The sequence below is a fragment of the Taeniopygia guttata genome, chromosome 20 (genome assembly GCF_048771995.1).
Source record: "Taeniopygia guttata chromosome 20, bTaeGut7.mat, whole genome shotgun sequence".
Lineage (NCBI taxonomy): Eukaryota > Metazoa > Chordata > Aves > Passeriformes > Estrildidae > Taeniopygia > Taeniopygia guttata.
This window is the reverse complement of record NC_133045.1, coordinates 4,281,821-4,308,882: the sequence shown is the minus strand read 5'-3', so window position 1 is coordinate 4,308,882 and position 27,062 is coordinate 4,281,821. Positions and strand designations below refer to the sequence as shown.

Genomic DNA, 27,062 nt, shown 5'->3' with positions numbered 1-27,062 from the left:
CTGGAGATGCTGGAGATCACAGCATGGTTTGGGTTGGAAGGGATCTTAAAGATCATCCATTCCACCCCTGCCATGACAGGGACACCTTCCACTGTCCCATGGTGCTCCCAGCCCCATCCAGCCTGGCCTTGGACACTCTGAGGATCCAGGGGCAGCCACAGCTGCTCTGGGCACCTGTGCCAGGGCCTCAGCACCCTCACAGGGAAGAATTTCTTCCTAACCTCCAACCTGCCCTGTCAGGTTAAAACCATTCCCCTTGTCCTGTCACTCCAGGTTCTTGTCCAAAGTTTCTCTCCAGCTCTCCTGGAGCTCCTTTAGGCCCTGCAAGGGGCTCTGAGCTCTCCCTGGAGCCTTCTCCTCTCCAGGTGAGCACCCCCAGCTCTCCCAGCCTGGCTCGGAGCCGAGGAGCTCCAGCCCTGGGAGCATCTCCGTGGCCTCCTCTCAACTCAATCCAACAGCTCCATGTCCTTCCTGAGCTGAGGACCCAGAGCTGGTGAAGTCTCATGAGGGCAGAGGTGAGGAGGAAAACCCCCTGCCTCGACCTGCTGGCCTCGATGGCACCCACAGAAACAAATACACCCACATTGCTACAGCACAGATGTCTTTCCTTGTGGGAAAAAAACCCCAAACACCCTCACAAGGACATTCCTTCTTCTCCCTGCTAACCTTGAGTCCGTCTCTTAGAGCAAATTTAAGTGTATCTTTCACATTATTTGGAAAATGTGTCAGAAACTTGACCATGCAATGAGAGAATTTGATGCCAGAGACTACCCTAATGCTTGCATGGAGTTTGTACCCACCTATTGAGAGCCAGATATTTGGGAGATGGGGGTTAAAAAAGTCAATAAACCAAGCTCAGTATGCATATAGTTGGCAGTCATGCAGGCTGCTAACACAATTTGGGCACTCATGGGATGATAAAATGCAAAGAAACTCAATCAGAGGAGAAAAGGCCCTCAGACCATTGCTGTGGTTTCTTATTTCTCTAGTCACAAGGGAATGGAGTGCACACTGTGCTCTGCCTTCACAGCAAGGCTGCAGAACCCCCAACAGCCCATGCAGCTGTTTGGACACTTAATGGCTTTTACTTCAAGTGGTTCAGGGCTTTAATGCTAAATGTGAAGGGTTCAAACCCTGAGCAGAGGGAGGAGATGTGCTTTGCTTCCTTAAAATTTACCCTGTCACTTACTGCTCACAACAAACTATTATTAACTGATTTTGAAATAGGGCAGTGGAAAATCTATACTGTAGTGCAATCTTTTCTACAATAACCAGCGATAATTTCAAGCATTACCAGTGTCCTGAATGTTCCAGATGTGTTTTTTGACTTTACTGAAAAAAACTGTTAAGATAGTCTGAAAAATGTCAGTTTCCCCTCTGTTAGAAAACCTATTTTAAAAATCTATTTTAGTGCTAAAAAAATCCACATACATCTGACCAATATCACCACTACAGTCCATATTTTTTTTTATAACTGGCCTGTTTCCCCCTTTTTTCCCCCCACAATTTCTCTTTGCCATTGCCTCCTTATTTTAATACCTTTCATATTCTTGTCTGCCTCAAGTCCTCCATCTGCTCTTACCCATTAAAAAGCCCAAGAAAAACAGTGTTCCTCCCTTATTTTTAGTCTCTTTGCACTATTAATCCCATTACTTCATTACATCCATTTTGATACATCCTGAAAATAAAAACCACATTACAGAGGAGCTTCCCCAACCAGGCAGATAATGCTAACAATAATTACTAAAAAGGTAGTTCATTTGTGGAACTAATGATGGTTCTCATTTAAAATGCTCCACAGATATCCAGGGATACTTAGGACACCCAGAAATTAACACCTGTAATTGTAACCCAAATAAACAAAGGTCTGTGGCTGTTTCAAAACTCTGCCCCATGAAACTTGGAGAGACCTTGAGCTGAGTATTTTTTATTGTTGTATGCATCAGCTTTGAGTCTAAAGCATAAAGTCCTAGATTATTTTCTCTCCTTCTTCTCCAAAGCAGTACCTGAAATCTTGGTTGCAATCCTGGTGGTGATGGGTGGCCCAAAGCCCTTGACTGTGCTGGCTTTGATGGTGAATGAGTAGGTAGTGCCTGGGTACAATCCTACAAAAAGGTGATGGGTTTCGTTCCGGAGCTTGAAGACTTTCCCTCGTTGGCTGGACAGGTCAGCGCTGGGATCCAGAGACCCAACGGCCTTGTAGGTGATCTGCAAATGAAGAAGAAGGACAGGAAGGTGGTGAGGAGCCTTCTGCAGCTGGCCTCTCCCTGCTCCCCTGCTTTGTCACCGCTCGAGGCTGGACTGCAAACACAAGGAATTATTTCATGATTGTTTCCGTATCTCCCACGAGCCGTTTTGTGTCTGGGTGCTGTCAAACAAATATGACAATTTTTCCAAGGCTTTACATAGGGAAAAACTAATTTCCTCTCTCGGCTAAAACCCCAGCATGTGCTGACTTACAACAAAAGAAGCAAAGAGCTCCTTTATGTTCCCAAGCTCAGACCTTCTGTTGGCAAACCAAAGTACACAGCACGGCCGGCAGGATTTCCATGAGAATCATCCTTGCAAGCCCCCAGAGCTCATGAAAACCCTCAGTGCAAACATGGATATGTTTCCTCTTGGCAAATCATCTCCTCAAAAGGCAGCCGAAAACAATGGAAGCCTTTTTCTGACAACAAAAGCTTTGGACGCCTATTCCTGTGCTGCAGAGAATATGCTGAAATGAAATAATATATTAAATGAAATAAAGATCACCACGTCTTTAGACAAAAGCTCTTCGGTGGGAATCCAGAGCTTCCCTCTGGCTGCCCTGGCAGGTCTGGGACCCTGGCAGGGGTCAGGAACCCCCCTGGACAGAGCCCCCAGAGACACTGTCTGTGATCTCTGCCCATGGAAAAGAGTTTTCAATCTTACAGGATGAATTACAAGCTCTGAGTGTTTGATATGAGTAATAACTAAGTGTGGCATGGGTGCAAAAGTAAAATTTTAGGATTCTAGATTAGGGGTCCAAAGGGGACAAGATGGAGGAAATTGGGTGTGTCTTGTCCTTTTTCTCCTTCTTCATGCCCTCCATGTTTCACTGTGGTGTTGGCATTTTTCTGTTGGTTTAGGCTGGGGACACACTGTCCAACGTAGGTGACAGATATTGGCACGTTATTGTAAATCCAGCACAGGTAGTTTGTGGTATTTAATGTTTGTACCATCCCACTGAGGGCAGAGCCCCACACGCTGCCCTGCAGGACAGAGCTGCGGCAGGGCAGCAGAACATGTTAGAGATAAACAGAATAAACAACCTTGAAACCAGCACAGACGAATTATGGCTTCTTCTTTGGCAGCGGGGCAGAAAGACAGAGACTTTCTACAATCTCAGAATCATCAATACCTCAGATTCTGACACTCTTCTCTCTGTGGAAATCAGCTTCTGCTGTCCTTTCCTTCCCCTCATTCCGAGCCTCAGAGTGCAGATTTACACGTGGTGCAGTGTCTGGTTTACACCTGGTTGAAGGCAGGAGGGCTGCAGACCTGGAGGGATGTCCTGAGCACACCTGGAGCTGGTGCCAGCACACCGTGAAACCTGCCTGAGCTCACCCATGGCAACCCTCCTGATGTACAGACACTTCAAGGGAAACTCATGACTTATTTACCAGCCAATTCCTTGCCTGAGTTCCAAATTCAATCCCAAGGCAGTTCAATTTCAACAGAGCTGTCAATATAATGTGCCGTGCTCTGCTGCACTCCTAACCTTTTTTGATATTATGGGATCTACACTTATTTGTAATGAAACACTATGAATAAATCAATGTATGTTAATACATGAGGTCTTCAATTTTTTATTAAGGTCTCCATAAGAATCTAATTCCCAGCTCTTCTGAAAGAGCCTTTGAAAATCTTTAAGTCACTTGCTTTATGACAGGAGGAAAATGTTGCATTTTGAGGAAAAATAAATATCCAGTGTTTAAAAAGGGAAGCTTTAATAATAACAGGATAAATAAGAGGCCAAGACTGATGTTACTGACACCAGAGAAGGGTGAGAACATGTGAATCCTGTTATTTGGACAGAGAAAAACAGTTTAGACAGAGCTGACATCCAAGATAAGGCAGTGTAACAGAGGGCATGAATTATAGCAGCAACAAGAAAGTACAGAAACAGAATTCTTAAAGGAATTATAATTAGACTGCTTGCAGGTGATTTCATTGAAAACCAGCTAATTTTTCCAGAAATTACAATCTGGGTTTAAATTTTTATTACACGACAGATGCCTGAGAAAGAGAGACCTCTGAGCATAATGACTCTTAAAACAAACAAAAAATGAAAAACAGGAGGAAAATCTCTACACCCTCTGCTTTTCCCTCAGAGAGTCAAGAGCCAGCATGGCATGGGACAGTATTTTGAGAGTTCTTATTGCATCAAGGCACTTCAAAGCAAGGGAATTTGTTAGAAGACCATTGGAATTAAATTGAGAAACAAATACTTAAATTCAGAGACATGACCCTGTCCATGCCATAGCTAAACTCCAGAAAGAAAAATGCATTTAATTTAATCTTATGTAGGAATGAACCAATTCAATCTTGTATGCTCTGCTGGCACATCAAGAGCTAGAGAAATATAAATTCTATAGAATTGCAAAGGGGAATCAGAAAAATAAGAATTGTGAGGAAAAGAAAGGGAACTTCCTATACCTGGGGCACTGAACAGCACATTCACAGGATGCCCAGGTCAGACAGTGGCCTATGCAAAATCAGTGGTATTTATTTTCAAGCACATTATACTGAAGGTTATAAATATGAGTGAAAGATGCATTTGTCCTTGATCTCCATCCTATAAATAAATGTATTCTGCTACCTTCAGCAGTTCTAAATTCATTATAGAAACAGTTATTTTTCTTTATTAAAAAAAAAAACCAAACCAAAACAAAACAAAAAAAACCCCTATCCCCTTAAGGCAAAAAAGCTACAAAAGCTTTCAAGAAGGAAAAAAACAAATAAAGAATAAAACAACTCACTGATTTAAATGAAAAAAAAAACACCAAAAAACCAAACAAACAAACAAACAAAAAAACCCCACAAACCAACCCATTCTTTATTTTTCTGCTGACTGTAGCAGAGAAGGAAGAATGAGTACAAGTGATCTTAAAACAACCTGGGTCAACTCACAAGAAGCAGAGAAGGAGGAAACAGCACTTGAGGGAATGTCCCCAATTTGATATTGTAGTGTGGGTCAATTTTCAGAGCAACTGCTCTCTCAAATCAGACTTCAGGATTTCCCAAGGCTCTTTTCAGGATGTATAAACTCCAGCAGAGAGATGTGTGGCACAGCCAAATGTGAGTTTACCTTTTCTGCAGCAGAGTCTCTTCCCAGTAGACATGGACCTTGTTAAACCAGGTGCTGTGGAGCCATTCAGAGCCACCCTTGTCCCCAAAACTGAACATTTGACTTTAACACATGACCAGTACCTGGATGCAGCACAGAGGATAGAAACACAACAGTGCAAAGCTGTGCTTGTGTCCAGGGTCACCCAGTCCAGCAGCAGAAATATTTAGGGGCTGGTAAGTGCAAATGGTGCAGAAACAGCAAGCAATTCTTGTCTCATCAGGGTTGAGCTCTTCTCTGCTTTCCTCCAGGAGGGCTTTGAGTGACTGGAGTGGGCAGGAAAGGGCACATAGACATTGCTAGGAGAGCCCCTGGGCTAAAGGGGCACAGAGACACTGCCAGGAGAGCCCCTGGGCCACAGGGCACACTGCCAGGAGAGCCCCAGGAGAGCCCCAGGGCTAAAGGGGACACTGCCAGGAGAGCACCTGGGCTATAAAAGGGACACAGACCCTGCCAGTAGAGCCTCTGGCTGTGTGCCCACCTCTGAGAGGACTCTCCTCACCACCACGAGGGTCTGATGTTCTCCAGGCTGCCATTTATAAAGACTTCTACACTCCTCTACACAAACATTTGTGGGGCTGAGAAGTCTGTGGATTTCTGTAATTGCTGAGTGCTGCTGGTTAAGCAGCCAAACCCCAGGTGAAGCAGAGGAAGCAGCCCTGGAAACAGAGCTGTCTGCTTGGAAAAGAAGGCAAACTCTTCCAGCTCAGCAAAAAAACAAACAAACAACCAATCATTTTTCTCTTCCAAGCGAGCTACCTGCTGGTTCTTAGCTCTGAGTGCTGCCCTGAGTGTGGATCAGCAGCTGAGAGCTCTGTCTCAGCCTCATTCCTCTCTGGACCTGCAGGCACAGTGACAGCAGCTGCCACTCCAGCTGCAGCACAGCTGGCCCTGCCAGCAGCATGTCCTGGGGCTGGCCTGGCACACATCCCTGCTCTGCCACCCTCCTCCCTGCCAGCAGCATGTCCCTCATTGCTCTCTACAGCTCCTGAAGGGAGGCTGCAGACAGGTGGGGTCGGTCTCTTCCACCGGGCAGCACTGGCAGAACAAGAGGACATAGTCTCAGCTACATCAGGGAAGGTTTAGGTTGGATATTAGGAAAAAAATCTATACTGAAAGAATAATATCATACTGGAATTGTCTTCCTAGGGAGGTGGTGGAATCACCATCTCTGGATATCTTTAAAAAAAGACTGGACTTGGCACTTGGTGCTGTAGTCTAGTTGTGGTGTTAGGGCATAGGTTGGACTTGATGATCTTAGAGATCTCTTCCAACCTCATTATTCTGGGATTCTGGGATTCTGTGGCCTGGCACACATCCCTGCTCTGCCACCCTCCTCTCAGTCAGCAGCAGCTCCACGGGCTGGGCACTGGGATTTCCCCACTGGAATAACCCAGAAGTGCCACACTCGTGGGTCTGTGTGTAATCATGGCCCAGGGTTGGAGGATTTCTACAAAAATCAATGTATGGCTTCTCTGTTCATTTCCATGTGTGCTCCACCAGATTATAGCTGGGTAAAAGGAAGGCACCAAGGAGTTTCCAGTCTTCTCAACTGATTTCAACTCCATTTTCTGAAGCAAGAGAAATTGCAGGGAATCAGGGGGTGAAAAATTTTCAAGAAACCATGGAAATTTCCAACTCTGGAGTAATTTATAAAAGCGCAAAAACATGTCTGGAGAAGAAATATGGCACTTCCCTGGAACGAGAACGATGCTGGAAAAAACACCTGTCTTGTGGTTTGTATGCTGAATATTTATCTTAATTTTTTGTTCCAAGTGTCAAAGCATTTCATTACAAAACAAACAAGAGATTCTAATCTAAAAAAATAAGATGACTCAATCGCTCAAAAGCAGTTGTTCTAAATTATTTTAAATAATCTATTTTAAAGACAAGCTGGGCCATCTATTACTTCTGTATTCTCAAAAAAAATAAACATTATTAATTTAAAAGTTTAAAAGCACAGACAGAAAACAAACAGAAAAATACCCAAAAATATATTCTAAAATATAATTCTGATTGGAAATGTTGAAAATATTTCTTTGCATTCTGATGCAGAATAAATGAAAACGCAAAGATGAGGAAATTTCTCACAAGACTGAAACTCTATGGTTTTTAACAACCTTCCTGATCTCCCTGCAGACCAGGCACTGTCCTAAGTGGAAAGTTGTCTTTTCTCTGCCAACTGAAATGTCTGTCCAGGGTTTCCATAGGGAAGGGAGAATTTACATACACATCAGCTCCTGGGGAACTTGATGGTCCCAAAATTTTAGTGGCCAGCACTACTATGGATCTAAACACAGCAAAATCGAGCAAAGAAATGCACATTAATAAATCTAAATCTCCTTGGAACCTCCTCCACTGAGTTAATTAAATGCTTCTCATACTGAAGCAATAAAAGCAGTAAATTTGAAAAAATCAAAAAGGCAAATGGTGAAGGAACTCAGAAGAATAAAGAACAGCAATTTTCCCACCAGCACAAGAGGGGCAGAGCACTGAGCCCAGGGTTCTCCCAGCTGGGCAGGAGGGATTTATTCAGGAGGTGCTCAGATGCTGAAATCCACTGTCAGCTGTGCAAAATTTGGCTTCATAAGTCCAAATTCTTTGTAAAATGTAAAACAGGCTAACAGTACAAGTTTGAGTCTACTGGAAACTATCAAAAAAGGCTTTATAGGTTTAATGTTCAGGTGTTCAGTGATGAATAATTGCTGTGATTGGAGAATAAAATAAGAAAAGATCAGCATAAGGGAGTAGGCTGGTGAACAAGTTCACTCCTGGTTGTTATTTAAGCAACCAATTCCAGTGCACTCCAGTCCCCATTAACCAGGGGTACCCCCTCTTATTCCATCTTTCCCTCTGTTTTTTATTCACTTTAAAGCTCAGAATATTAACTCTTTTAAATCACTGAGCTATGGTAACAACCCCAGAGATGAAGATGTAATATTGAGAGCATAAGCACAGCTCTTCTCTCCTTCCCAGAGCCCAATTTAACACAATTTTCTGGGGAGATATGAACACTTTGCTGTCATCATCTGCAACTGCAGAACTTCTCTTACAAGGACATAAAACTTTCATGGGGAAGGGAGAAATGATATCAGAGGTATTAACTAAACTAGGAAGCACAAGTTTATTTCCCACTGCAAGAGAGAAAACATATAATTTAAAAAATAACAAAAATAACCCGCTTAGATTTTTTCAAAACTGGTGAACAAGCAAGTGCACAAGTCTGGTGAATTTTACTCCTTCTTTGCATGGTGAATGAAGAAAGTGCTTTGTCCTGTGCTTTCTAAATTAGAAACCAGAGTTGAAAATTAGAAGTTAAAAAAATCCATATACTAAAAAAAAAGAAAAAAAAAGGTAAAAATATGGTAATTAAACAGGGAAATAGACCATCAAGAGATGTGATGAATTAACTTTGGGATTAGGAGTTCCTTTGGAAGAACATGTAAAGGCACGAGCATGAGGCCCTAAGGTTGATACAAGAACAAATTGTGATAAAGATCTCATCACTCCACTGTAATGGCCCTTATTGCCCCACACTGCTGAAAATCTCAGGGAACCCAGGATGGCTGTTCAGACTCTCTTTAATCCTCCTAAATAAATAAATTAACAAGGCAGAATATTCTGCTCAAATCACAGCTGATAGATTCATTTAGCCTGCCCATACATTTGGTGCATATGAGTAAGATTCCTCCCTGATGAATAACAGAGTTGTCAGGACTTTGTGTGTTCATAACCTTAAAACTGAGGGCAGAACACTCCAATGTCTCATGACTGAGAGCTTGCCTGTCAAGGGGAAAAAAATATGTTCATATGTTTCTTCCCACAGCAATTGATCCCGGTATGCAGACCACTTCATCTCATATCTTTTGCCATACAGAATTAATCAGCCCCAGTGAGCAGAATTTTGCTCTCTACAGCCATATCCACCATTAAACATTAGGACTTTAAGCTTCCCCTCTGATTTTAGCAATTGCAGCCTGTTTCAATGCAAATGAAACTGCTGTTAAATCACACACTACTTTGTGGGGACATTATACAACCTTATATCTATTTTCCATTTTAGTGACAGCCTGCATAGCAGTTTGGGGAAGGCATTTGAAGCCTATAAATCCATTGCATTATTCCCCTACATTCCCACCTATGTTTGATGTGCCTGTCTTCATAAAATAGCCCATTCTGCTTCTCCACACCCCTCCTGCAACCCCTCCCATCTGAGAATGATATGGAGCTGACAGGTAGCTGCAGTAGCTCTTTCTATATATATAAAATAGGTTTTTTCCTCCCCCTTTTCACTCAGCAATGCCTCAAGATTAAAACAATCTCTTGCTATGGACAAGAGAGGAGGCAGGACAAGGAAGATGACACAGTCACTCCATGCATGAGTGTGCCAAGGTCAGAAGCAGGGTCTGCAGGGACACCCTCACTGCTGTCTGTCCCTTTACTGAGCCAGAAGAAAAGGCAGATTTTCCTGACTTCTTGCTGCTTTTTGAACTCACTCTTGCCTTGTGAAGCAAGACCTGGCATCAAGGCCAGTTCTATCCCTCAGTTCTTATCATACCATGCAGCACACAGGGCATGGGAGAGTTGGACTGCACTGGGAATAAGGATCCCAGAGATTGTCACAGATGTCAGCTCCTCCAGCACTGCTCAGCAAGCAGGAGGCAGCCTGTCCATCTGACCAGAAAATCCCATTGTCTGGAGTCCCTTCCCACACCAGGGCCGGGCCCAGCTTCCCCTGCCCTGTGGGACTGTGTCCTACCACCAGGTCCCACCTGTCCCAGTGCTGACTGCTCTGCTCAGCTGATGGAAAACCTGGGACCAAACCCACTGAAACAGCAAAGCTGCTGGCATCCTAGAAAGTTAAAGCTGCAAAACCAGTCCCAGCTCTAATTCCTTTCTTATTTTAAAGTGGAGCCTTCTGGAGAGGACTTTTCACAAGGGCATGCAGTGACAGGACAAGGGGGGATGATTTAGCTCTGATATTGTGAAGAGATCCTTCACTATAATGGTGGAGAGGCACTGGCACGGGTAGCCTGGGATAGTGTATAAGTCAAAAGCTGGACAGGGCTTGGAGCAGCCTGGGATAGTGGAAGTTTCCCTGCCCATGGCAGGGTATGGAATGAAATGAGCTTCAAGGTCCCTTCCAGCCCAAACCATTCTGAGGTTCTATAATCCTCATTTTGAAAACCACTTTGGTCCCAGCTGCATAATCCTCTCTGGAGCTGGAGTCACTTCTATTTACCCAGATGACACCCAGGCAGGCTCAGCTGTGAACAAGTCTGACTTAGCAGTGTTTAAATCCTCCTTAGAGCAGCTTTAGGAATGCTCAGTGTTCAGCTGCCAGAGCCCAGCTCCAGTGCACTCACACCCAGCACAGAACAGAGCAGCTCTGTCAGTGCCAGGCTCTGCTCCTGCCCAGCACCTGCAGCCACCAGCAACTTTCCCCTGTGCTCTGCCACGCCACTTCCTTCAAATTCATAACAGGGCTGGCATGAGACTTCATAAATAGATAAGGAAGAATTTTGTCACAGGCAAAGTGTGATTTTCCAGGGTTGGAAAATATTCTGCAATTCGTAAGAGTGCAGAGATAAGGGAGTCAGGTATCAGCAGAGCTGGATGTGTTTCACAGGGTTCAGCACTGCAGATGGAGGGGAGGGGAAACCAACTGCAAGGCTTCATGATTGAAAACACCTCAGGAAACAATAGGCTATTTAGTTTTAAATCTTGCCTTACATATTCCACTCCATGCTCTAATAAAGCCTACAGGAAAACTTCATTTTTCCCTGTATCCCAAAAATAAACACAAATCAACTGATGCATTCAAGTCTGACAGAAATATCCTTGAACTCAAAGTTATACAAACATAACCATTCATTTCCCTAGTTACTGCCTGAGGGAAGCAGTGTTCCTCTAGCCAGGTGTTAAGATGCCACGTGAAATGTGAGTTAACCATGAAAAGGACTTTTATCACAGTATGGTTTGGCTTGGATGGGACCTTAAACATCATCTTGTTCCAAATCCACTGCAATGGGCAGGGGCACCCTCCACTAGACCAGGTTTTTATGCTGCAAGAAAATCAGCTGTACCTCAGGGTTGGGGTTAGGGTTTCCATTTCTGCTGGAAATGTTTTATTTTGAATTCAACGTGTGCAGAGAGTGAAGTGGAAGATATGAAATGAAGGTGTTCTACTGAACGTCTCACTCACCAATCATTTTGAGCACCACAGACCTTCCAGAAGTTTCATAAAGCTTCTCCACAGTTCTTATCACTTATGGATTTATTCTCATGAAGTCAGCACTGAGTTTCCAAAACACATCTTTCTGAACCTGAGTTTGTATCGTTTATAAGATACCCACCATCAAAAGCAGCTTCAGATTTCAATGGAAAGAACAGCAAGAAACAGCCATTCCAAACCACAGCCTTCCCTTCCTGCTCGTTTGAGACTTGACAAGATCCATAAGGTGATTTTAAAATTATATATTTGTTACACAGATCATCCCAGCACCACCAGTGGCTCTTCCACAGTCGCTGCTCACAGGCTGAGCCATGAAGGTTTAATTGCCCCCTCCCCTGCCCTGGCAGCTCTGAGCACCAGGGCTCAAGCTGGGTAAGGGCAATTAGCACTTCTGAATTCAAACCTGGCAAAACAACACCTTCCCCAGCCTGAACTCACTGGAGAATGAAAATCAGCTCTTTTCTCCTCCACAGCCCCATGCTTGGGGTCACTCTCAGAGCCACACTGCCCCAGTAAAACACCACTGCATGGACACCTGATGCAGCAGAGCAGTGAATTACAGAGTCACTGCCCGCTGAACCCAAGAGCAAAAAGCAGGTACAACCCCATGGGACAAAGCCCAGACTTTGGTTACCCTATTTTTCTGCAGAAATCCTTACTTTCAGGCATTAATCCTACATTTAATCTTGGCAAACCACAGTTTCAGCAGATGATTAAAGATCATTTGCTTTCCAAAGGTGAAATATAATTGTGGCTTTGTATCATTTTAAGTAGCTACAGAGATTCTCCTCCTGCAACAGATATTCCACTCCAGGTTCCCAGCCACATGGAGACTGGCACAGTCCCCATCCCTGTTTACAGCGTGACTGGTAGCACTTGCCACTTCCAGTTCTGAGGCTGGTATCAAGCAGAGTGTAAATCATAAACAGCCAGGGCCCAGAATGTGGGCTCTGCATTTGATTTCGAGTTCAAAGCTGAGATCGTTAGAGTTGGAGGACTCAGATCTGTGTTTTGCATCAAAGCATGCTAATATTTTGTCTAGCTCACCTCCACCTTCACATTCCAGCACGAGCCTTGCTTGGGTGTGAAAGATAAGGCATGAAGAACATAAGGAATCCCTTCTTTTCCACATATATTATCAGAGCTGCTTGTTTTCTTTAAGGGAGCAGGGGAGAAGCACGATCCCTCTACAACACCCCATGGGCTGTTAAATGTAAGGAATCTAATAGCAGAGACTCAATTCAAAGAATCACAGAATGGTTTGGGTTGGGAGGGACCTTGAAGTTAAACCAGTGCCATCCCTGCCATGGCAGGGACACCTTCCACTGTCCCAGGGTGCTCCAAGTCTCATCCAACCTGGCCTTGGGCACTGCCAGGGATCCAGGGGCAGCCACAGCTTCTCTCAGTGACCAACTCCAGTGCTGCACCCTCCTCTTAGTAAACAATTTCTTCTTAGTATCTAATCTAAATCTCTGCCCTCTTTCAGTTTAGAACCATTTTCCCTTGTCCTATCACTCCATGCCTTTACAAAGCCTGTCTCTGTGGCAAGCACATTTCTCTCCCTCTCAGGATTTTTCATAGAGGTGCACAGAGAGAAATGAAAGAGAAAACAATTTCTATTTCTGCTCCTTGTTTTGTGCTCCTTGCTATGTGGAATGTGTTTGGAGAATTGTTTACCTGGGGTGAGTGCTTGATTGGATTCTGGTGAGGATTGTTTGAGCCTGATGGCCAATCCAACCCACCTGGGGCTGGACTCTCGAGGGAGGGTCACGAGTTGTGGGAGTTAGATTCAGAGAAAGTAGTATGTAGTTTTAGTATCTTCCTTTTATATAGTATAATCATGTATTAATATACTATATGTATTATATAGTGTATTAATGTATAGGATGTATATATATAATATATCTTAGTATAGTTATAATAAAGAAATAATTCAGCCTTCTGAATTGAGTCAGACATAGTCATTTCTTCCCATTGGGTTCACCTGCATTTACAATACATCTCCAACTCTCTTACAGGTAATGGAAAGTGCTCTAAGGTCTCCTCAGAGCCTTTTCTCCTCCAGGCTGAGCCTTGGAGGAGGCTTTAGGGTCCTTTGCATCCTTTCTAGGATTCTAGGAACATTACTGCCCCTGTCACAGACTGAAGGTGATTAACACAGGAGCAAAAGCAGCACGGCTTGGTCAAGTCTCATCATTAACCCTAAACCATGTGGGAAGCCTTACAAAACTCTCAATATTCCTAAGGCACAAGAACCATAAGGAGCCTGGCTGCACACCTGGATCCATCTACAAGGGATGGAGGGCAGGAGGAGCACTCAGTACAGGAACAGCAGCTGAGGCACTAAGCCAATATTCTGAGCCCAGCAAACGCCTCAAACAAACATTTAAACTCCTTTCCTGCCAAGGGGAGCTGAAGTGCATCTCCACATCCTCATCTCAAAAGCAGAGGATAAGGGAATCAAGCCCAGAGCTCTGTTCTTATCCCAAGATCAACCTGTGATCACTCACACAAAAAAAAAAAAAAAAAATTAAAAAAAAAAATTAAAAAATCTTCTGCAATGAAGGAATCACAGAGCACTAAGGATGAGAACTCACTTGTAAATCAGTTCTGAAACCTATTAAAACAAAATTTACTTTTCTATGTTGATTTTTTTTGTCCTTTAGTTTTGGCCTCTATCTTAAAATTTTCAGACATAGGACAGAACTGAAAGCATCTCAAACCCCAAATATCCATGAATACTAAGTAAGAGTGCTTATACTTTTCTAATCACAAAATAATTTGCCTGTACCTCAACATGCTCTTTGCACACTGAGTTTGCCATACCAGAAAGAGCATCACAAGAGCAGGTACAACCATTTTTATACTTTTTACATTTGTCTCTCAAGCTACACTACCAAGTTTTCCTAACTTTGGATTTTTTTTTCACCAGAAAGAACAAAAACCACCAACCTGTATGAAGTAAGTGTGGGATGAAAATAGGCTGTGCAATTTTCCAGCCCATTTTCCAAATTTTAAATTAATATCTTCATCCTTCTTGTCTAGCATAATTGCCCAAAAAAATAGTTTGGCCACTTGCAAAGATTTTGAAAACTGCTGCAAGTCTAAATCAGCCCTGCAAAACAGAATGGAAGCCAAACCAGCTCCCCCATTAATGCATACCTGGCATAAATAAGAGGGCAAGAAATTCCTCCTGAAGCCAATGTAAAAACCTTGTTTTAATGCCCCAAGTAATAGAAAATAAATCCATCTGAAACGCTTCAGCCAGCAGGGAAAAAAAAAAAAAAAAAAAGAAGCCAAGTTGCTTCTGCAACATTCTAGCAGAAAATGGTCAACTTTGAGCTAGATAACAGTGACAAAATGTTTATATGCAAAATATTCACTTAGAATTTAGTGTTTAAGAAGGTGTCTTGTGTATTGGTATTTATAGCAAGACGGAACATGTTTTCCTGAGCAGCTCTGCGGAGTTGGACAAGGTTGAAGCTCTCATGAATATTGCTCAGCCTGTGATGGAGCTGGGCTTTGCAGAGCTCTCTGCTGGCCCCATCTTGCTGCACCAGTGGGATAAGAGGAGCAGGATCCAGGCCCAGCCATGGGGTGGATCTGGGGAAATGGGGAAGGGGGGACAAAGCTCTCCAAAATCCATCTCAGAGCAGCACAGAAGCTGAGCCTGAGGGGTAAACCACCAACCTCCCCAATCCCAAAAATCTTCTCTGAACCTTTGCCCTCTACATCTCAACATGCTGCACCAGCTAAAACTTAAAGGATTCATTCTACATTTTCTTTAAAAAAAGCCATTTAAATCATAATGTCCTGGCTTGTAAGATAAGCATGTATTCTATTTGCCATCTGTTGGAGGTTGGGCAGTTTTCTTATCCCTTCCAAGAACAATGTCTCCCTCCGGGGAGATATCTTCTGTTAATGGGCCATTGAATGTCTCACTGCATGGCTGGAAAAGTTACATCATCCCATGGTGAGATGCTCCACCCAGAGGGAGGAGCCAAGCAGCCCTACCTGCATAAAATCAGCAATTTTTGGGACACCAGGGCAGCCCTTTGCTGGATCCCCAGAGGAGCAGCTTCTTCCCTGCTGGATCCCCAGAGGAAGACCAGGCCCATCTACTCCATCACCAGACCTTCAGAGAAAACTCCACCCTTCTACAGATCCCCGCTCCAGCAGCATTTCATCTGCCACTCCAGAAGGAGCAGCCACCATTTAACCGGACTATTACCAACACCCTGACTCCTCAGGGTGTCAGGTCTCTGACTCTATCAGTAATTTTGTTTGTACTAATTACATTTAAAAAAAAAAAATTTATTTAGTTTTTCTCCTAGTAAAGAACTGTTATTCCCATTCCCATATCTTTGCCTGAGAGACTTTTAATTTTGAAATTGTGGTAATTCAAAGGGAGGGGGTTTACCTTTTCCATTTCACAGGAGGCTCTTGCCTTCCTTCACAGACTCCTGTCTTTTCAAACCAAGACAATCTCCTAAACTCACATAACACCCTCCTTCTTCCCACCCTTGCTGGAAAGTTTCTGCTCTCTCCCTGTCTCAGGGGCATGTGGCTTGACGCTGACATTTTGCTTTTCCCCACTAATAAAAACACGCCATCAGAAAGAACAAATCCTGTGCCCAGCATTACAGAGCCTTTAAAAGACCTCCCAGTGCTCACATCCAGAGGCTTTTCATTTGTGCACTGACTGTTTGCAACTTCTGCTAAATAAACTCACTGCTGCTTGTTCCCTCTTGAATAAATCCTGGACCTGATTTTCTAATATCCTGGGGATAATCCAAAGTCACAAGACATCTGGAAATCCTCCATCACCTTGGAAAAACAACATCCTTTGTTCCTCAGGACAGAACTACTTTGGAGTAAATACATGGGCTATAGCTTTTGCAGACATATTAGGTACTGCATGAATAAAATCCCATTACTATTGTAGAAGAGGTTGTCTCCAATCAAGTTTGCTGCAGCAAGTTTTCTGCTTTATTTACCTGAACTATATTTTCCCAGAAGCCAGAGGCTGTAAAATCCACAGTTTATAAAGCAAGCTACAAAATTCCAACCAAAAGAAATATTTCATTTTTTTTTTTAAGTGACTTCCCACACAAAGGTGTCTCTGAGCTATCCATTAGCTCCAAGTGAGCTACGTCTCACTGAACAGCTAAATACTCTTTGTAGAGAGAGAAAACACACAGCAAGTGCAGAAAATGTGTTCCAAAGTCAGAAGCTGAGGCAATGCTCCTCCCCAACTCATCACAGTGCTCCAGGATCACTGGGGGCATCTGACCTGGGCACAGGACTGGCCAGACAGGTTTGTTCAAAGGTTAAGACTTAAAAATTCATTGCCTACCAACCTCTTTCTGACTATAAAAGAGGCTGGAGGGGGGAAAATATACCAAATATACCAGATCTTTGTGTGTTGCCCTGTATAAACATCTCTTCATTTCCTAAAATCCAGCTGTCTTCAAATAAAACTGCTGGTCCACAGGGTGTCCAAATGAGCAACCCCAGGAGCCACATCAGCGAAGCCTCGCACAGCACTCAGAGCAGAGGCTGATTCATTTTCTTCACACAAGGACAAACTAAAGCCAGCTCCAGACCTTTCTCCCCATGCTACATTGATTTTTGTATTTTACTCAATTTGAGAAAACATGGGCATTCACTCAAACACTGACTAGCACAAAAATAACTGTATTATGTGCATTATGGTCCATTTTACATTGTAAGGTTTATTTCAGCTGTGTTATTTTGTTTTCTGAAGGCACAGTGTGGAGACCTTTTGAATGAAAAGTGAATTGTTAAGATCTTTAGATACCTCTCAACTCCAGTTCTGGTTTTATGGTGCTGTAATCAACTTCCAATCAACACAAAAACATTTCAATCACACTTTAAAAATGTTTTGCAAAACTCTTGGCATAATGCACTTGCTGTACTTCATTACACTTGCCTGCTCTCAAGTTCCAAACAGGAGTGAAAAAAGATACTTCTCTGTTCCCTTTTTTAATAGTCTATTGGATTTTCCTACTACTTCATCTGTAGGAATATTTTCAGCCATGAATTTCGTTTATTGGATAATCCATTAGATTGGTTCAACTCCCTTTTTTTTTGTTCCCCACATTAACAGCAATATTCTGAGCACTCTTCACTCCACCCTTGGGATGCTCCAAAGATACTTTGAATTGCTTTAGGTGGCATTAAAAGTCTTCACAGCTCAGAGTCTCAAAGGATGAAGTTTAAAATAATCCAATTTATTTTTTCAACTCCTCTTTTAGGATCGCTCTGCTGCTTCTTCCCTTTTACTAATGAGATGTAAAAATCAGATAAGTCTGGCTAGCTCCACCTCTCCTTCATAAATAAGGAGAAAAACCTCCATGAAGAATTCACCTCAACTCTTTGAAGACTCTTTTGGGGCCCTCCCCCTTGGCAAGGGTGTCCCCAGGAGCACACATGGAACCTGCTCTGGGTCTGTCCTGCTTGGTGCAGCTTTGTTGAGTTTTGTCTTCTTTTTTTTCTTTCTTCCCCAGGGATTTTTCCAGTTTCTAGCTGCTTCTGTTACTTTCTGCAGGGAGGCCCGGACCCTGATAGGTGTCCTCCTCACATGGGATCACCCCTTAATGAAGTCTTTGCTTCTTTTTTGCCAAGGTCAGAACTAAATGTGCAGGACGGTATTTGTTGTTGGGACTCAGACGTTTATTAGTTATTATCTCTGTCACAGTCTCACAAACTCTGTGCTCTACAGCACTTCACTCCAACAAACTAAAAATGAAGCCTCATCTCTCTTTCTACAGGGCCTTTTAGAAACTGTCCAATTAAGAAATGACACCTAAATTATTTTTACTTTTAATCCAATAACCAACCACCAATGTGGACTTTTTTATCTAATTACACAAAACCACCCAAACCCATGGAGAAGAAGGTGAAGAAGGACCAGCCTCCACCGTAAAACCTCCATCTTGCCTTATATATATTACTATATTCTAAACCCTTGAACTCTTAAGTTTTCCACCATGTGATATTATACACTTCTATTCAAACTCCACACCCACAATCCCAGTTCTGCCATTTCATTTCAGAAGCCTTCTCCACGGCCTCAGGTCAATGCAGTGTTCTCCTGGGGGTCAGTGCCTGTCAGCACAGAAAGTCTCAAATTCTCAGCACCCAGGGTTCCAGCACAGTGTCCTGCATTCCCTGCTTTCCCCAGAACTCCAGAGGTGTTTGGGAACAGCAGAAGGGGAAGAAAACAGCTTGGTGCCACTGTCACCCCATGCCAAGGAAAGCCACAGTGCCAACAGTGTCTGGGCACGGAGCTGGGGCAGGGCAGAGCTGAGCTGCCTTGATGAGCAGCCAGAGGAAGCCCCGAGTTTTAATGTGCCCTGGTGAGGAGGTGACCAAGGTTAATTGCTGCAGATGCAGACTTGGGATTCCCATGCTGGGAATTGCAGAATTAAACTCAGCCTGAATGGCTCGGGCACTTTTCAAAGCGTACTTCATTAGGTTTCAATTATAAAGCACAATTAGAGGAGCACAGAACAAGAAATGGTGGATATTTCTTCCTCTTTAAGGCATTTCTTTCTCTCCCACGCTGTCCCATATAGCCAGTCACTGTGACCCTGGGCTGTGCTTCTTACACTGCAGGATGACTGCAGCAGGGCCAGGGGAGGAAAAGGCAGGAACCCCCTCAGGCTCTGACTCCAGACTTTAACAACCCCAGGCAAGTACGTAAAGGACACTTAGTCACATTGGATCATTCACAACTGATTCATGCAGCAAATCTTTCTGATGCCACCTTCTCCTCCATCCACCCAGATCACACTTTTCAAATCCTAACAGAGTTCCTTTCATTTTTTTTTTCTGGATGTGTGACACACTACAAACTATTTTAAAGATGACTAAAAAACAAGCTAGCCAGGATAATTAAATTTCCTGTACAGTGGTCTGCACCTTCATAAAAAAAATATTTCAGGGGAAGAAAAGTAATCCAGAGGTTTCCATAAATCAAAATGGGGAAAGGATATACTAATTCCTGCAGGACCCACATTGCAGACTTCAAAAATCTAAATGCCACCACTAGAAAAGGGATGTCTATTTGTGGTCAAGCTGGAGTTGTAATTTCAGCAATAAAAGCCCTTGATCAGTGCAATCCTTTATTTTCTGATTGTCTCAAGTGATTCATGATTTCAACCTCAAAGCCTAATAGTGGTTCAGCCTCAAAGAACATAAAAATAATTGCATGTTATTGGACATATCAAAGCTGTGAATAAAGTATATTGCACCAGCTTCTTTTAGCCTGATTTCAGGGTTTTCAGACCCTTGAAATTAGTTTTCCAAATCTGGTAAGTGAGTTGAAGATGGCAATAGGCTTCAAATAAAAAGTGTAGAAATATCATGCTTACCCATACCTGAAAGGTAAAATACCTTCAGGTAGTTACTGCCTAAACTTACCCTGAAAAAAAAAAAAAAACAAAAACAAAACAAAACAGGGCATTTTATAGAAGGAAAAAGGCCCTTTATTGACAACTTGAGCTTGGTACAAAGTATAATTTAAATAGATGTAGCAGCTGTTCCTGGACTTACTGGAGTATTAGAGCCTTTCACTAGCAAGTATTCAGAATCTGAATAGGAATAACAAGAACAAAAATTTGAATGAGACTCAGCTTCAACTCCCACATCTAAAACACAAGGAGGGTGGCATCAAAATGTGGCAAATTAGAGTGCAGACACCTGGTCCTGAAAAGTCACGCAGAAAACTTAGTTTATACTGCTTTGCCTTATTTCTCATCAAAATAATTTGGAGGCTTGAACATGAAACAGATTTGTGAATTCACTAGGGAGCCAGAGAGAGTCATCACACAGTAATGGAAAGGCAGATTTTTTTATTGATTCAAATTAAGGGTAATTTATTGGAAAAAAAGCCACAATTTGCATAAAAGCCGCTGCTGAAAGACGCAGCAGTGTAAGTGTGTTTTGATCTATTTGACTCAAACACACACACAGAGCCTGGTGGGTGCAGAGAGCAGCAGCTCTGCAGTCACTGCAAGAGAAAACCAATCAGTCCTGAGCCTTTGCTCAGAGACAGACCAGCCCTTTGGTACTTCAAGTTTCTCCCCTCTTTTACTCTATCACAAGTGGTCTGGTCATTCTTATCCTCTCTGACCCTTCCAAGCAATGAAATCTAATTGTCCTCTGGGTTCAGTATCTCCCAGAACCCCCAGTCAGTGGATTTTGTCCTTAAAGTGTGAGGAGCCATAGTTGCACAGCTCTTGGAAACAGAACAAACCTGAACGTGAGAGATCAGGTTACCACAGGGGATATCTGAGTGTAGGTCTCAGGCCTAAAAACATTGGTGCTGTCTACATCACAACCATTTGCCAAGGGAAGCCTATTGCTCCATGGGGAAGCTGCTCAGTTCTTCCAGATGTGGCATTTCTCAAACATAGATCAAATCTTGATGATAAATCTGGACAAACTGTGATATTAGAGAAATTACAGCAGTCTTGGAGCAACTGTGGTTCCATATGTAAATATTTCCTAAACTACATGCTTCATCTTCTTTTAATTGCTAGATTCCCTACAGCCAGAGTTACAGGGATAGGCAACTAATCCCAGAGATTAACTGGAGTGTGGGTTGGACCAAATGGGCACTGCCCAGGCTCCCCAGGGGATGGGCACATCCCCAAACCTTCCAGAGCTCCAGGAGCATTGGGACAGCGCTGCCAGGGGTGCCCAGGGTGGGGCTGTTGGGGGGTCTGTGCAGGGATGGGGCTGGGCTGGGGGATCCTGTGGGTCCCTCCTGATGCCTCAGGTTTTAGCTTTTATATTTTTCAGATTCTGTTCTGCTTTAGTGTGTAAGTCTAGACTTCATATTAGGGGATGGTGAGCTCTCTGCACAGAGCAGGGAGACAAAACAATTCCTTCTCCAGCTGGGGACCAAGGGCAAATGATCCAAATCTCAGGCCCAAGAGTATAAACAAAGTGAACTGAAGAGAGAAAAACAAGAAGGATCGGACTTCATGGGCTAAAGCTGGAGTTGGACAATTAACTCCAATATGCAAATGGAGAAGAACTTATAAAAGTGTGAGACCCTGTGACCTGTTGTCCATTTCGTGACCATTTTGGGATGTGCTGCCCAAGGTGGATCTGTCTGAGGCCTCTTAATAAATCCCTGCTTTATTCTTTAGCTCTGTTTAGTCTCTGCTCTTGGTCAGCCTTCACAAGGCATCACTCCCAGCTCAGGATATTCTGATTGTTTCCTCATCCTCCTGAGCTGTGGCAAGGAACGAGACTCCCGTGTGATCCCAACCCCACCAACCCCACCCGGAGCACTGGGTTCCCTTCCCCAGCTCTTGAGACAGCCAGGCCAATTCTTCTGGAGCTCCTCACTACAAAGCTTCCATGTTGATGAGGAAATCTGCTGGGAACAGCCAAGTGTAGAACACCAACATTCCCTGCCTTCAGCACACCCCTGGCTGCTGTCCCCGTGTCACACCTCAGCGGGGTTATCGGCGATGGCACTGCTCTCTGTGAACAGGCTCTTTGTGCCATCTTCACACGTTATTGATCTCTGCCAGCTCAATTTTCCCAAGGGATTCAAGCCAGTTTTCATCTGCCAGAGCAGGCTTGGAAATTTGAGAGAAGCGATTTCTCTCCCCCAGCCACAGAGTGGCTCCTTTAACACATCCCCACATTTGCATTTTGCCATTTGCATATGCACAGTTTAATGCCAGAGCAGCACGTAAACAGGACTGTTAGTTTTATGAAAATCTGACTTTTGGGGGGAATTGCTTTGTGCAAAACAATAGTAAAAAGCAGGATCCAAAGTAAATCTTACAGTGAAGGGAGAAAACCCACTTATTACAAGACTAGGAAAACTGCATGAAATGCTGAGGAGCCTCTTACAAAGGCAAATTATCCCACAGCGTAGATGGCAAAGGGATCATTTACATTCCCAGTTCGTAAAAAGCAGTGATTAATACAGCTAGAGAAAATGTAAAATTTAATGAGTAACTGAAGTGTTCAAACAAACTGCTAGTTTAATAAAGCAGAATGACAGGGCCAAAGCATTGGGAATAAAATCCCAAGGTTCTGTTAGCGGAGAGAAAATTCATGGATGGAGTGAGAAAAAGAAAAGGTGATTTAACATCAAAGGAAATAATTACTCTTCATCTAAATAAGAATTAGAATGAACATTTATATTGTCTTTTCTTCCCCTCTGAATGTCTCCAAAACTCTTATTTATCTTAGTTTACATACTTAGCTAATTAAAGCTCTAAAATAATATAAATTTTTATGGGCCATTTTTGGAGAAAACCAGCATAACTAGAAACAGTCCTAGGCACTTTGAATATTGCATCAAGGTTCTATTAGTTTTCATGGTACAATTAAAAAAAAAAAACAAAACAAAACTGCCTCCTGCTGAATAATTACAATCTTATTTTTAAGCAATTTTTAAAAATTACACATGGATCGGAGAGTTTCATTCTTAATGGTTGAATTTAGCAATAACCTGCATTGGAGTTGGCAAAGAAAATACTGAGCCAAGGTGTCAGCTGATGCAGAGGGGAAGCCTTGCTGGCGTTGTGCTGTTTGTGAGAGCTGTTTGCAGGTGCTTGACCCCTGCAGCTCCAGCCCTGCAAATCCACTTCCTACTCCGAGTGCTGAGCGGGGTCCAGCTCATCTCCTGTCTCTCCAGTGTTGGCTCTGCAGGCCAAACGTGCACTGTTATTTTTTTTACCCCATTTCTTGAACTGAGCCACACAAACCCAATGTGAGCAGCCTGTGATGAAGGGTCAGGGAAGCCCAGAGTGCTGCCGGGCAAGGCTGACAACAACTCTTCACTGAGAGCTTTTCACTCCTCACAATGTGCAGCTAAAATGTCCGTGAAAAAGACAGTCCAACTCCCTCCAGAAGTATTACTTTACTCAGATAGTTCTCACAACTGCATCTTCCTTTTCCAACATCCACCTACTACGTACAGGCTATGCAATGTGGTCACAAATAGATCCATGAGAGCTGCTACTAATAACTTGCATTTTGCAGCTCCAAGTATTCAGCTATTAGAGTGAGAGTGATGAGACAGATCTAACCAGAGCATTGCAAAAGTCAAGATGCCCTCAGAAAACATGCCCATCATGGGAACAACTTGACCCCAAAGTGCCAAGGTGGACAGATACAAGACAGGGCAGAATCAAGGGTTCTCTAGGTGCCATTTTGGAAATAATGACTTTGCATTCATGCAGCATTGTCATCATAACCTCAGGGTCTCTCCTATAATTAGGAGCTCCTCTATGAGGATACAGCCAGGCATTTTCATTCCAGGTATGTTTGTCATGTTGGAGTACTCTGAGTAGGAAGAGAAGTAATGGCAGTACAAGAGCACGAGCCACACTCCGACACAGAGTCATTATTTCATAGTCACTGATGTCTGCATGACTTGCTGCTCACAGAACTCATCTGCAGAGAGAGGACTCTTCCCACTCTCACAGCAAGGACTGGCTGAGTTTCAGACACTGGGAGGTTTGTGGGCTTTTTGTTCACCCTTTTCCCTCCCTTGTACAGTTACTTTTATTTTTACTGTCACATTGGCAAAAATCAATGCACTGAGAACACAGCTGCTAGAAACACTTGGACAGCTCAAGGTCCCCCACACAGACTCTGCCTTTGCAGTGTCTGTAACACCCAAAAGAGCCTAAGGAAATGGCAGGACTTCCAGGGACAAACCAGGAACAAAAGAAAGGAAGAAAAACCAGTTTTCGTGAAGAGACCCTGAGATTAGCTCAGCTGGTCAGAGCCTGGTGCTAAAAACACCACAGCTGGTGGTTCAGCCCCTGTATGGGCCATTCACTTAACAGCTGGACTTGATGATCCTTGTGGGCTCATTGCAGCGCAGATTATTCTGTGATTCTGCAAAACTCATAATCAAACTCCAAGTCTGCTGTTATTAAATGAGTCTACCATTGTAATATTTAGAACTTGGGTGTAGAGTGCAACCAAAAATTCAACAGCCCAGGCAGTTCTTGCAATGTGTGCATCCTGAATGAAAAGGATGACCCCAGATATCTCTCTCTAGAAGTCAAATTCAAATCAGATTTACACAGATATCTGCAAAGACATTTGGCTTCTTGAGCTACAAAACTTTTCTAGCCATCACTTCATCTTCCAAATTTTGAAAAGAAGGCAAGAACCCATCATCTCTTCCATGGTCATCTCTTGTCCCTGCCTCAAAAGTGTGACATTGGCTCCTGAACACTGCAGGTTCTTGGCAGTGATATTAATTTTAATTTAATATCACCAAACTGCATTGATGCTTAGCAAGAGCCCCAATCCACTAAAGCATATTTCCCTCTAGGGACTTGGACATGAAAAGAAAAAGCTGCTTAACAGAAAGCAACATATCTTCCTCTACATTTATATCCAGAGACGTATCTGCCTGCAATGGCAAGTAGGAAAAACAAGTGTCACCTCAGAGAAAAGCTCTGTCATCTCATCTGTTACCTTCCTCGGCAAAACAATGGCTCTCTGAGGGGCAGACTAGGCTGAATGGGTTGTACCAGACTGTTTTCAGCTGTAGGCAATATTTATAATCACTAATTTATATGCAGAAATAGTTATAAACAGCAAATTTAGAGACTGACATCTTGGTAAAAGCTGCACAAGCCATGTCACAGAGTGTTCTGCCTGAATTCTGCATCCCTTTAAGTGAGAACAGGATGCAAAGTGGTCCTTCCATAAATTAATAATTATCCTTTATCAGTATGAACACTCAGAAACATCATCAGTAGGAGCCACCACATCTTCTGAAGGCAAGTAAATGAAAATTAAAATTCACCTCTATCTTTTGAAACGCCACCTCTTCCAACAGTTACTATGAAGCATGAAAACTAACTTAAAGCTGTCCACTGCTTTTGCTGTTATTTGATTTCCCTCAGTTCATCTGGGGAGAGAGTAAGAGACGTGCACTGCACGTGGTGTCAGCTCTTGGGTGTCGCTGTAGGACACATGAAAGCACAATGCGAGCCACTGCTGTTTGCAAGGTGAAAAAAGAGAGTTTATTTTCTGACTCCAGCCTTTATACTTTTCCAAAGGTGACAGTGGATTGGAGGGTGAATGTGCCACCTCCCCAAAGACATTGGACAAACTACCAGTACATCAAGTTTCTCCACCCCTATGAAGGAATGCAAAACAATAGGTTGTTTACAGAAAGTTGTGTGAGAAAGTTTTCTAACAGAATGTAAACTCAGAAGGCTTTAGAAAATCTTAAGAATCAGGGCGACAACTTGGGTGCTCAGAGGCAGCACGGCTGCATTTTGCTGGGAAGGCTCACAGCAAGCAGGGATCCTAAAGGGATCAGTGCCATCCAGCAGTTACAGTTCACTCCCTGAGAGCTGCTGGCAGTTTTTCCATCTACACTGACACGGCTTATACATTCAGAAAAGACCTGTATAGACCAGTGAGGACTCTGAGATCTCCTGAGCAGATGGCAATTCTGCCAGTCTCATCCAAGACTCAGCCTGTTAGCACAGTAACACAGAGATCAGCAAACTCAAACCACAATCTCTTACCCACCTGCACACAAACTGGCAGCAGTGCCAAATCACTGCTGTCCAGATCTGTACAATAAATGCTACTGTTTGTGGGAACTCAAAATGTCCCTCAGACATTTTTGGAGGTTCCAGGCCCAGGTCAGAAGCATTTGAGACCCTGGCAGGCAGCTGGAAACAGCTGTGATTTTGGGTTTGAGCCATGGAATGATTTACCAACCTTGCAGGAAGAACAAGAAGTCACAAAAGTTTAGATATTATAGTAGAAGTAGTCACAAAGTAGAGGAAAGAATTTTTTAGTGCTGTACAGGGGGTTTTAAGTCCTGTACAGGGGAGTTTCTGTTTTGTACATGGGGGTCAAAAGTTTTAAGATGGAGGGATTTGGGCCTGCCCTGTCCTCCCTCTTTCTCCTTCCTTCCCTCCATGTTCTTGGTGATATTGGCACTCACAGGTTGGTTTAGAGTAGAAAAGCACCATTTAATATAGGTAATAGGCATTGGGGAAAAACTGTACCCATGTAACACATAATGTACCATATAAAAGATAGAAAAGCACCATTTAATATAGGTAATAGGCATTGGGGACAAACTGTACCCATGTAACACGTAATGTACCATATAAAAGACAGCAGCAGCCCTGGGCGGGGAGAGAAGAAGCAGTCGGGAGTCAGAGAGGATGTCAGGGTGTGTGTGTGCCTCTGCCTGAGCTGTGAGCAAACCACAGCAGCCCCAGAAGAAAATCTTTTAGATAACTTGCAATAAACTGCCTTGAGACCAAACAACAGAGACTGCTGAGCCTTTCTTTGGAAGCACGGGCTGGAGGAGAGACTTTTCCACCACACGGAGCCACCCCTGACCCAGGGTGGTCTTCGACAACTATTGGTACAAAAAGGTGGCTTTCTCCAAAAAGCAGA

At 43.4% G+C, this 27,062-nt stretch overlaps 1 protein-coding gene across 15 annotated transcripts in view; it reads right to left on the bottom strand.

Annotated features, from left to right (window-relative positions):
* PTPRT (protein tyrosine phosphatase receptor type T) overlaps positions 1–27,062 on the bottom strand; it is a 530,400-nt gene that overhangs the window by 120,790 nt on the left and 382,548 nt on the right. For all 15 annotated transcript variants that reach the window (XM_072917006.1, XM_030288709.4, XM_030288699.4 and 12 more), the window contains exon 10: positions 2,007–2,208. In XM_072917006.1, coding sequence (XP_072773107.1) covers positions 2,007–2,208 — 202 coding nt within the window. The remainder of the gene's footprint in view (positions 1–2,006; positions 2,209–27,062) is intronic.